General features: G+C 50.4%; 1 protein-coding gene across 3 annotated transcripts in view; it reads right to left on the reverse strand.

The window, feature by feature from the left end:
• IL6R (interleukin 6 receptor) overlaps positions 1-12,570 on the reverse strand; it is a 58,968-nt gene that overhangs the window by 23,966 nt on the left and 22,432 nt on the right. For all 3 annotated transcript variants that reach the window (XM_021088726.1, XM_021088727.1, NM_214403.1), the window contains 4 exon segments: positions 10,940-11,063; positions 7,499-7,680; positions 7,058-7,224; positions 6,380-6,521 (listed from right to left, as the gene is read on the reverse strand). In XM_021088726.1, the coding sequence (XP_020944385.1) occupies positions 6,380-6,521; positions 7,058-7,224; positions 7,499-7,680; positions 10,940-11,063 (615 nt within the window).

Raw genomic sequence — 12,570 nt, forward strand, 5'->3', positions numbered from 1 at the left:
GCCCTGCCAGTGCTATCAGAGAAGATACATCTGGGGGAACTCCTACTCTGGAAAGAGCTGCTGACAAGCCCCCATCAATGTGTAACCTCGTCTTCCTGCACTAACATCAGCGTGACATAAGCCCTGATGTGCAGGAACTCGATGAGTCACCGCAGCAGTTGCTGTCAGCAGTCACCTGGCCTTGCCCGCCAAGCAGGGGCCCCAAGACTGCGTGACTCAGGGCCCTGCCCTCACTCAGGGAACCTCCCTGTGGGCACAGCCTGCCTATGGTCAGGCTTATCCTCGAGGGGGCAGCACTCACTGAGGTCCAGGCTCCATAGCTCCCTCCCCCACCCCCCTACCCCCTCACCCCCACCCCACTCTGTTGCAGGCCTTCCAGCAGGAGATGCCAGCCGCCGCCTGGCCCACTCGGACCTCCCACCCACACAAAACCGTCCAGCCTCACCAAACCATCCTGCCTTTATTCACAGTCTGTACTTTTGCACCTGCTGTTCGCTCTGCCTGTCAACCCCATCCTCCAAGTGGGAAACTCCTACACATCCTGCAAGACTCAAACATCTCCTGCTCTCTCAAAACGGCCCCACAAAGTGTCTACGCCACGGCCTTATCACTTCCCACTAGATCACAGTGGGAAGATCCCCCAGCCCCTCAACACGTCCTATAATCAACGGGAAATCTTTCCCAAACTACCCATTCCACATCCCCCTCCACATTCCAATTCAGTGGGTTCCAGACTGCATCCAGGCAGTGATTCTGGCATGCCCATAGCCTCACTCTCTTTAGGAACCAACCAATACACACTGCAATTGCTAATCCCCCTACATGTGCAGTAAGGGCTATTATGTCTAAGGGATATCTTTTCACTAAACTCATAAAAACTCTCCAAAGGGGGGAGTTCCCATCGTGGCTCAGTGGTTAACGAATCTGACTAAAAACCATGAGGTTGTGGGTTTGATCCCTGGCCTTGCTCAGTGGGTTGAGGATCTGGCGTTGCCCTGAGCTGTGGTGTAGGTCACAGACATGGCTCGGATCCCACGTTGCTGTGGCTCTGGCGTAGGACGGTGGCTACAGCTCTGATTCGACCCCTAGCCTGGGAACCTCCATATGCCGTGGGAGTAGCCCTAGAAAAGGCAAAAAGATAAAACAAACAAACAAACAGAAACTCTCCAAAGAGGACAAGACAGGTCATATCATCTCTACATAACCAATAACAAGACTGAGGCCCCAAGAGATAAGCTAACTTTACCAAGGTCATACAACCTGATTCCCAGGTCCAATGTACTTCCCATGACCTCTGGGTCATGACTCCCACCCCTAGGCGAGGGACATCCTATATGTCTGGGCTGTGAGGGTGGGAGGTAGGTCCTCGGGGTTGGAAAGGCCATCAGAGCAGTAGCTGGGGCACTGACATGTCCTGAACAGTCAGATATCCCTACTGTCAGTAAGACACCCCGAACCTAGAGCTCTAAACTCCCTCTCATTTTCCAGAAGGGCTCCTCAATTTCCAACCTAAATCTCTCTTGCATCAGAATCATCCAAGTTCTTCTTGCTCTGCCCTCAGTGCAGAGGGGAGCAGCTGGGTTCTCTCTTGGATATATGCACCACTGGGGGTGTGAAGACCTCCCCAAAACACACCTGCTCCGAGTGGGCACCACAAACTCTTCAGCTGCTTACGTGAGAAGAGGCCAGGTGTTGCATCTGGGCTTACACAGTTACGCTAGCGAGTCACAGAAGCATGGTGACCCAAGGCTGAAAAGGCAGAGACCATGTCCCTGCTACTCCATGCTCCATGGGGTGGGGGTGTGGGGGGATGACATCAACAATATAAAGAGGAGGGAGTTCCCGTCGTGGCTCAGTGGTTAACGAATCCGACTAGGAACCATGAGGTTGTGGGTTCGGTCCCTGGCCTTGCTCAGTGGGTTAAAGATCTGGCATTGCCGTGAGCTGTGGTGTGGGTCTCAGATGCAGCTCAGATCCCAAGTTGCTGTGGCTGTGGCGTAGGCCAGCTGCTGCAGTTCCGATTCGACCCCTAGCCTGGGAACCTCCATATGCTGTGGGTGCAGCCCTAGAAAAAGACAAAAAAAAACAAAACCAAACAAACAAACAAAACAATATAAAGAGGAGCATCCACAAAAGAGAGCAGCTTCAAGGCAAGGGGAGCAGACAGGGGCGGAAGCCACCAGCCATCCAATATTCTGGCAGGGGAACAGAAACCCAGAGAGAGTAGATGAGCAGACTTGTCAGGGATTACCCTAGACAGCAAGGCCCTGTGAGGCCAGAGCTGCGTTCACATGAGAAAGAACTCTCGAAGTGAATAGACATTTCTCCAATAAACATCTACACATAAATGAACAGTAAGCCCATGAAAAGGTGCTCAACATCACTACTTATTATGGAAATGCAAATCAAATCCACAATACCACACACATAAGGATGGCTATTATTAAAAAAAAAAAAAAACAAAAAAAAAAAAAACAGGAGTGCCTGTCGTGGTGCAGTGGTTAAAGACTCCGACTAGGAAACATGAGGTTGCAGGTTCAATCCCTGGCCTTGCTCAGTGGGTTAAGGATCCAGCGTTGCCATGAGCTATGGTGTAGGTCACAGACGCGGCTCGGATCCCAAGTTGCTGTGGCTCTGGTGTAGGCTGGTGGCTACAGCTCCAATTGGATCCCTAGCCTGGAAACCTCCATATGCCATGAGTGCGGCCATAGAAAAGGCAAAAACACAAAAAAATAATAATAAAAATAAAAAAATAAAGTAAAAATTAAAAAAACATAGAGGAAGGAAAAAAGAAAGGAAGGAGAAAGAAAGAAGGAAGGAAGGAAGAAAGAGAGAAAGAAAGAAAGAAAGAAAAGAAGAGAAAGGAGTTCCCATCATGTCTCAGCGGAAACAAATCTGACTAATATCCATGAGGTTGCAGGTCTGATCCCTGGCCTCACTCAGTGGGTTAAGGATCCGGCGTGGCTGTGGCTGTGGTGTAGGCCGGCAGCTACAGCTCCGATTTGACCCTGGCCTGGGAACCTCCATATGCCGCTGGTGTGGACCTGAAAAAGAAAAAAAGAAGGAAGAAGAGGGAAAATAGCTAGCGTTGGCAAGGATGCGAAGAAATTGGAACACTGTGTATTGCTGACAGGAATGTAAGATTGTAAAAAGGTGCAGTTACTGTGGGAAACAGTTTGGTGCCTCCTCAAAAAATTACAAATAGAATTACCACATGATGTAGCAATTCCACTTCTGGGTATATACCCTTAAGAACTGAAAGCAGGGACCCAAACAGCTATTTGTACACCTAAGTTTATTTATTTATTTATTTATTTATGGGTCTTTTTCCCTTTTCTGGGGCAGCTCCCGCAGCATATGGACGTTCTCAGGCCAGGGGTCAAATCGGAGCTGTAGCCGCCACCGGCCTACACCACAGCCACAGCAACACCAGATCGGAGCCTCGTCTGTGACCTACACCATAGCTTACGGCAACGCCGGATCCTTAACCCACTGCACAAGGCCAGGGATTGAACCCACAACCTCATGGTTCCTAGTCAGATTTGTTAACCACTGAGCCACAACAGAACCTCCTGTACGCCTATGTTTATAACAGCATTATTCACAATAGTTAAAAGGTGGAAGCAACCCTAGTGTCCATCTATAGATGAATGGATAAAGAAAATATTATTCAGCCTTAAAAGGGGAGGAAATTCTGAGACATGTTACAACATGGATGAATTCTGAGGATGGTATCCTAAATAAAATAAACCAGCCACAAAAAGACAAATATCATGTGAGTCCACTTATATAAGGTACTTAGAGTAATCAAACTCATAGAGACAGAAAGCTGCCAGGGGCTGGAGACAGGGAGGAATGGGAAGTTACTATTTAATGGATGGAGAGTTTCCATTTTGCAAGATGAAAATAGTTCTGGAGACGGATGATGGTGGTGGGTGCACAACAATCTGAATGTAAGTAACGCCATTGAACCATACGCTTACAAATGGTTAAAATGGTACATTTACATTATGTACATTTCATCATAATTACACATTTTAAAAAAAGAAAGAGCTTTCTAACAAAAAGGCTGTTTTTGACCATCCTAAGGCTATTTGTGACCATCTAAATTAAGCAGTTGGGATAAAAGGCAAACAGGTGTCAGCCTGTACCAGGAACGTTTCCTCTGCACAGTGTTACAAATTTTCTCCCTTTGCAAAGGCTCCCGAGGCCATAATAACATTTGGCATTCAAAGAAGGCGTGTGTTTTGGCTCAAAGTGCATACAGATCAAAGACAACCATAGACAGGTCAACACAATCTAGCCTGAAGGATGTTCTGATTTATTTAAATGGTCTTCCTAAATAAGATGTAGGACTTAGGCCTCCCTTCTGGCCCAGGTCTTCCCAGGAAGTAAATTTTTTTTTTTTTTTTTTTTTTTTTTTTACTTTTTTTCCCTTTTTCGGCCACACCCACGGCATATGAAAGTCGCTGGGCCAGGGATCGAATCCAAGTCACACATGAGACCTACACCACAGTTGGAGCAACGCCAGATCCTTAATCCACTGCACCACAGCAGAAACTCCAGAAGTAAACTTTCGAGAAGAGCATCTAGTAGAAATCTGCCTCCTGCTCATGATGGACAGGAGAAGGGGCCAACACCAACAAAGATCTGAACCTGCCCTGGACACTGCCTACATCTAATGAAGAAGACACCCTACCTCCCAAGCCCCCTCCTCGGGCTCACCCAGGACAGGAAAGACAAGGACGGCACATAGCAAAGGCAGGGAAGAGGAAAGCCCATCAAATCACAGCATCCATTCTGGGGAAAGAACGCCAGCCTCCACGTAAAAGTCTTCCTGAAGCCAGGGGTAGGAGAAAGAACGGGCCTGAGCAATTGATGCCATTTCTATCTTTCCCTTTTATCCATACACACTCAATAAATGGGTATTTTTTAATTGCCTGGTAATTAAGAACAACTGATTTGGTTCAATTATGCTGCTGGGCTAAAGAGATCTGACACTGAAGCGAGCTTGCAAGCTATTCTATAATAAGGAGACTGGGAGCAACGGAACAGGCTGCAAAAGCGGTAGTAAGCTCTCCATCCCTGGAAGCATTCAAGCAGAGGCTAGGCGACAGTTCTCTGGGTTATAGTCAGGGAGATTCCTCCACTGTGTGTAGGTCTATTAAATCCTAATTTTTCATAGCAAGGCGTTAAAAGATAACATCTCAAATTAATTTTCTCAAAAAGAAAAAAACCCAGCCACATGAATTTGTTGTTCAGCGCGAAGGACGCACCGACAAAGAACTGGAAACAAAGTGTGTGGCTTCCTCTAGAAAGCAGGGCTGGAAATGGGAAGGGGTGGGCCAAGGGACACTGGTTATTATTTTAAGCCCTTCTTTGCCGCAAGCATGTTTTAATTTGATAAAAATTTTTAAAGTTTACAAAAATTCCCATGGGTTAAAAAAAAAATTAGTCATGCAGTTGCTAAACAATACATTTCCCAAACTATTTAATATCATGGGAATGCTCATGATATTTTAGACACAAATACACACACATCGGAGTTCCCGTCGTGGCTCAGTGGTTAACAAATCTGACTAGGAACCATGAGGTTGCGGGTTCAATCCCTGGCCTCGCTTAGTGGGTTAAGGATCCAGCGTTGCCGTGAGCTGTGGTGTAGGTGGCAGACGTGGCTCGGATCTGGTGTTGCTGTGGCTGTGGTGTAGGCCGGTGGCGGCTACAGCTCCGATTAGACCCCTAGCCTGGGAACCTCCATATGCCGCGGGTGCGGCTAGAAGAGACAAAAAGACAGAAAAAAAAAAAAAAAAAAAAAAAACAAACACACACACACAAATATACCTAGAAAAGGAGTATAATAAAATGTTCTCGCTGGTTTTCCCTAGGTGGTAAGACTGCTGCTGATCATCCTTCTTTTTATTTTTCTGGAATTATTCATGTTCGGCAACAAACACGCTCATGGCGGTAATTCCCCACAGGTGGTTATTATTACCTTTACATCTTTTTTGTCAAGTCAAAAGCATCAGTAACTGTGGTAGATTAAAAAGAGCTACAAATTCTTTGCAGCTCTTCCCATCCAGTTGTGAAGGGATTTTCTCCCCTGGGGTCTGGGCTGGCCTCCTGGAAGATGACGGACCTCAGGGAGCACCGGGGGCCCCAGCCAGCAGCCCATGGCCACCATCGCAGGTGAGAGGGAGCCCATCCTGGACCGTGCAGCCCTAAGGCAGCTGCTTTCCTGACTTTGGCAAGACCAGCGCAAGAGCTGCCCAGCTGTTCCAAATCTGGAGCAGATGAACAGTTGCTATGGTGCCGTGAGTTTGGAGGTGACTCGGTACATAAGCAATAGATGATGGATAGAGTCGCGAAGCTCACGACCTACCTGTCCAAGGGATGCCTGTGACCTCCTGGCTCCACTCACTCCACAAGCCGTGTCCAAACTCCTCCTGGGCCCGAAGCTGCACCACATGCCGCATGCCGCTCCAGGCATCGTGGATGATGCAATGATGCTGGAGCTCCTTGACCTGAGGGCGGGAGGCACCATGACTCGGGGGTGGAGCCTGGGTGGCACTCGAGAAACAGCTCTGCAGGGACATGGGAGTCCTAGGCCACCTCCAACCATTCAACTGCTCCCTCTCTCAGGTCCCGTGGGTGACACATCTGGGCAGAGATGCTCCAAAGGCTTACAGCACCCTGGAGGCTCAGAGCCTGGTGGGGTTGCCCCCTGAGCCCACAGGGCAGAAGCTACGTCACTGACCCGCCCCCACGCACCACAGAATTCTGCAAAGCACACCCTTGACATGCGCACAGCACATCTCTCTGCCCAGGTCACATGCTCGCTCTCACATCAGACCTGTCAAGAGACGATTGGCCTGGTGTTATTATTCCCATCTTATAAACGAGGCAGCCAAGGCTCAGAGAGGTTCAGCAGCTTATGCAAGGCCACGCAGATAGTGAGTGGCTGAGCCGGACCCTAAACTCATTTTTTTCTAACACCCTTGCTACTGCCCCTGAGGACCTAGAGGCTCTTCTTCCATCCAGAAGTAAAAGAAGAATTTACCATCCATGTTGTGAAGGTCTTCGACCGTTCAGCTCGGTATCGGAGCTCAAACTGCAGCCTGTAGAAATAGGAGTTCCAGGAGGGAGGGTCCTGCCAGGTGACACTGAGCCAGCGGGGGTTTCTGTCCACGGCAGAGACTGTGATGTTGACAGGTGGATCGGGCTGCACTGTGGGGAAAGCGAGCATGGCTCTTATGTAGCAGCAAGTTCAAGAGAAACCCATGAAGACTACAAGCTCCCAGCAGACAGGACCCCACCTCCAGCCGCAGACCGCTTCCCACCACAGTCAGATCTCCTGCAAGTAAAGCCCAAAAGGCACCAGCTCACCAAACCCCTCACCCAGCTGCCCCCTGCCCCTCCAAGAAGTCCAAGCGGAGCACGAAATCACAAGAGAAGCAAACGGCTGCAGGGGTTGAGAGGGAGGCCTGAAGAGCTTACGTACAGATTCCATAACCCTCAAATGTTTGGGGTGTGCTGGACTGGCTCCCAGCACTGTTGGCGACGCATAGGGTCACTATGTGGAAAGAGTTGTCTCCCTCCGGGACTGCCAACTGGCAGAAAAACCGCTGGGCCTCCAGGGAGTACTGGCACGGCTCCTGGAAGTCTTCCACGGGACTGTTCTGACTGTGGACACAAAACAAGGGTGGGGCTCGCAATCAGGCTCTCGGTCACTGCCTCAATTCAGGAGGGGAGAGAGGAGGGGGCAAGGGTTAGAAGCTCAAGCTCCTCAGGCTGACCCTGGGTTTGAATCCCTGCTCCACAGTTTGTAACACTGGGGATTTTCTTTTTTCTTTTTTTTTGGTGGGGGGGCCGCACCTGCGGCATATGGAGGTTTCCAGGCTAGGGGTTGAATTAGAGCTACAGCTGCCGGCCTACGCCAGAGCCACAGCAATGGGTGATATGAGCCAAGTCTGTAATCTACACCACAGCTCATGGCAATGCCGGATCCTTAACCCACTGAGCGAGGCCAGGGATCGAACCTGCAACCTCTTGGTTCCTAGTCGGATTCGTTTCCTCTGTGCCATGATGGGAACCCCAACATTTGGGGTTCTGAGTAAATTACCAACTTCTCCAAGCCTCCGTTTTCTCATTTGAAAATGGGAATATTAGGAGTTTCTGTTGTGGCTCAGTGGTAACGAACCTGGCTAGTGTCCATGTGGACGTAGGTTCAATTCCTGCCTCGCTGTGCTGTGAGCTGTGGTGTGGGTCTCAGATGCAGCTCAGATCCCATGTTGCTGTGGCTGTGGCTGTGGCGTAGGCTGGCAGCTGGAGCTCCAATTTGACCCCTAGCCTGGGAACCTCCATATGCCGCAGGTGCAGCCCTAAAAAGACGAGAAAGGAAGGGAGGAGGGAGGGAAGGAAGGAAGAAAATAGGAATATTAACAATACCCAATTCACAAGGGTTTGTTAGGATTAATCGAAAAATGAGTGTAAAACATCTGGCTTAGCACCTGGGGGGTCAGAGGGGCTGAACTAGAGGGCGCACACGCTCCATCACTGAGGCATCACAGAGGTGGTGCACTGGGGCTCCCTGCCAAGTCCTGTGCTCCTGGCACTGTAGGGGGGCGGGGTGCAGAGAGGAATGGAGAGGCCTCACCCTGGCCTCAGGGCACTACTGAAAAGACCTGCCCTCCGAGAACTGGGATAGCCAGTAGACTGTCATTCCAGAGGCACCAGCTGCTGGAGGGGTTTGCAAGGAGGTGGAAGTGTTTCTGGCAGGTGAGCTCGGAAAGGAATTCTGGGTGAGGAAGATATTGGAGGTGAGTCAGACCCTGTCCCACCTGCCCTAGAAGCCCAAGACTTCACCCACATATGACATGTGTGGGCATGCGAGGCCACGGCAGCCACTTGCTCGGCCGCTGCAGTGATGGATCACCAAGTTCTAGTTTGAGTTGGACCCCTGGGCTCAGGACAAACTCTTTCCTTCTGGGCCGGCTGCTCCAACCTTCCTGCCCTGAGTTAGAACCTCCCCCCGACACACATCCATCCTACCTCACACTGAGAAGGTGGGCTCATCTGCTTACAGGTGTGTCCCCCACCCCATGGGGCTTGAAGGCAGGGGCCTATCTTGTTTGCCTCCTGTCTCTTCCTCAGCCCTAGTACAGCACCCAGCCCACGGCTGATGCTCAAGTCTCGCCAAACAGGTACGAAGAGCAAGCCAGCAAGTGAGCAAGCAGGCGAGCCCCCTGGGGGGAGGGAGTGACCACGTGTGCACACACAGGAGAAAAAGAGCAGAACACAAAACCTCTTTCCAGGGGCCTCTTTCACCCCAGAGTTCCAAGGAGAGGCCTGAGTGAGGTCTGAGCACGCTGCACACCCCAGGTTCTTGCTGTGGCTCCCCACACCCCTTCCTCTGCTCAGTGCAGTCAGCCCAGGAGGAGGAGGATGGAAGCGCCTGAGGTCGCTGGCAGGAGGAGGCTGTGAGCTAGTGTCAATTGAATCGGCTCCTTCCCCCCAGCAGAACAGCCTGACTTGTGAAGGAATGACTTCTAGGTCCCAGACAATTTATATCCTAACTCGGCTTCAGGTTATGGAAGTTTCCTTTCTTTCTTTCCTTCCTTTCTTTCTTTCTTTCTTTCTTTCTTTCTTTCTTTCTTTCTTTCTTTCTCTCTCTCTCTCTCTTTCCTTCCTTCCTTCCTTCTTTTTCTTTCTCTTTCTTTCTTTCCTTCCTTCCTTCCTTTCTTTCTTTCTTTCTCTCTTTCCTTCCTTCCTTCCTTCTTTTTCTTTCTTTCTCTTTCTTTCTTTCTCTTTCTCTTTCCTTCCTTCCTTCTTCCTTCCTTTCCTTCTTTCTTTTTTGTCTTTTTAGGGTGCAGTCTCTGCATATGGAAGTTCCCAGGCTAGGGGTCCCATCAGAGCTGCAGCTGCCAGCCTACACCACAATCAGAGCAACACAGGATCTGAGTTGCATCTGCCACCTACACTGCAGCTCACAGCAATACTGGATCCTTAACCCACTGATTATGGCCAGGGATCCAACCCGCGTCCTCATAGTTGCTAGTCAGGTTCATTACCACCGAGCCACACCGGGAACTCTGAGTTGTGGAAGTTTCTGACCTTCCCTCTCTTAGAGTGTGAGCCAACAGCCCTCAGGGTGGCTGTTGGTGTGCAGATGTGCAATCGTGGGCAATCAACACATGTATTTACCATCTGGTGACTCTCCCGAGACAGACGCATGTGGAAACCAGAACACAATGGATGAAGTCACGGCTTGGCCTTTCTGGATGCTGGCCTTTCTGGACTACGGGGACCGTAAGTCGGAGATGAAGACCCCAGACTGCAGAGATGTGATCTCTGCATCGTGGAGCCCCCACTTTGTGCCAGCTCCCAGGGTCACAGGGACCCCCCCAGCAGGCGTGACTTCCTGCCCCCCTGCCCCCAGCTCCCTCTCCCCACTTTATCACCACTTCCTCTCCTCTGCCCTTATCAAGGAGAGAGCCTGATAAGCTCACAGTCAGGACTCTGATCTCGCGCTGCCCTTCCCCTCCCAAGGACATTTGCATCTTCTTAAGAGCAACGCCCAAAACCCTTATATTTTGAATGAAATCAGATAGGCTGGGGTTAGATTCCTGGCAGAGCCTCCTACTAGCTAGATGACCTTAAGCAAGAGAATCAATTTCCGTGAACCTCAGTTTCTCCATCAGTTAAGGACAACACCTGCTCCCACCCCCCGTGGCTCTTGGGACAAATACGTGGCACAGGAGGGGCAGTCTCATCTCCCTCCCCCATTCCCTTCTCCTCAGGCCAAAGAAGTTACTTTCCTATGATAACACTTTGGACCCACTGGCCAGCCAGTCCTACCTGGCTCCTCTGAGAGCCCCCCACACTCCCCCGGCCTCAGTAAGGATGGACGAGACAGACACACAGCCCCACCCAAGATACTTACAACTTCCTCACCAGTAACACGGCCTTGGTGGTGGGGGACGGGGGGCTCCGAGGTCTCCACTCACAGCCCACATTGCTGAGGGGGCTCTTCCGGAAGCAGGAGAGCTGTGGCTCCTCGGGGGGAGCTGCAAAGAGAGCACAGAGGCTGAGGGGCAACACAGCTCACCTCCCTTCTGAGGGAGCCCTTGGCCCGGCCCCACCCCACCCCAGCCCTGGCCCCAGGCCACACAGACAGGCACACACAGATCTAACTGTGGCCCAGAAACTCAAGAACAGCAAAGTCCTCGTGTCGGGCTAGGAAAGGGTGCAAGTGAAGGGAGGCACCCAGGGAGCTAACTGGCCTAGAGGGGAACGAGACGGACAGGTGGGGGGGGGTACTTTGGGAGTTTCTGTTGCGGCGCAGTGGAAACGAATCCAACTAGTATCCCTGAGGTTGCAGGTTCGCTCCCTGGCCTCGATCAGTGGGTTGAGGATCCGGCGTTTCCGTGAGCTGTGGTGTAGGTCAGACACAGCTTGGATCTGGCGTGGCTGTGGCTGTGGTGTAGGTCGGCAGCTACAGCTCCAATTCAACCTCTAGCCTGGAAACCTCCATATGCCACAGGTGCGGCCCTTGAAAGACCAAAAAAAAAAAAAAAAGGGCTTTAGTGTCACACAGACCTGGTTGTGCAGCCCTGGGAAAGTCCCAACCTCGCTTCAGTTTCTACTGTAAAATTAAACGATGATAATCCTAATAATACAGCTTTCAGAGTTCCCTTGTTGGCACAATGGGATTGATGGCAGCTCTGCAGTACCAGGATGCAGGTTTGATCCCCGGCTAAGCACAGTGGGTTAAAAGGATTCATCGCTGCCATAGATGCAGTGTAGGTCGAAGCTGGGGCTCAGATCTGATCCCTGGCCTGGGAACTCCATATGCTGCAGGGTAGCCAAAAAAGAAACATAATAATAATAATAATTCTGTTTCTTTCACTGGGACATTGGAAGGATGACACAAGACACCAAGGAAGAAAGTACCTGGCACACAGGGCATCTGACTCTCAGGTGTCTTATGAGATGGGAGTGAGCTAAGAACCTACTATTTCTAAAAATAAGAATAGTTCAGGAGTTCCCGTCATGGCTCAGTGGTTAACGAATCCAACTAGGAACCATGAGGCTGCGGGTTCAATCGCTGGCCTTGCTCAGTGGGTTAAGGACCATGAACTGTGGTGTAGGTTGCAGATGCAGCTCCCCTAGCCTGGGAACCTCCATATACTAAGGATGTGGCCCTAAAAAGCAAAAAGCAAAAAAAAAAAAAAAAAAATAGCTCATTTGAGAGAGTTCCCTGGTAGCCTAGTCTTTAGGGACCCAGCATTTGTCACTGCTGTGGTAAGGGTTCAGTCCCTGGCTCAGGAACTTCCCAATGCCTAGGGCATGGCCAAAAAAAAAAAAAAGACAGTTTATTTGAGAGCTTACTCTGTGCAATGCAGAGTTTTTAACACCCTAAGTATGTGCGCGCACACACACACTCATTTAATCTTTCCAACAATCCTGATGTTAATAAAATTAACCTGATTTTACAACACAGAACTGAGGGGCAGCTAAGTTATGAAGGAGGAAGATTCAAACCCAGGCCGCCTTGCCCCCGACCTCTAAGCC

The sequence above is a fragment of the Sus scrofa genome, chromosome 4, assembly GCF_000003025.6.
Source record: "Sus scrofa isolate TJ Tabasco breed Duroc chromosome 4, Sscrofa11.1, whole genome shotgun sequence".
In the NCBI taxonomy this organism is placed as follows: Eukaryota; Metazoa; Chordata; class Mammalia; order Artiodactyla; family Suidae; genus Sus; species Sus scrofa.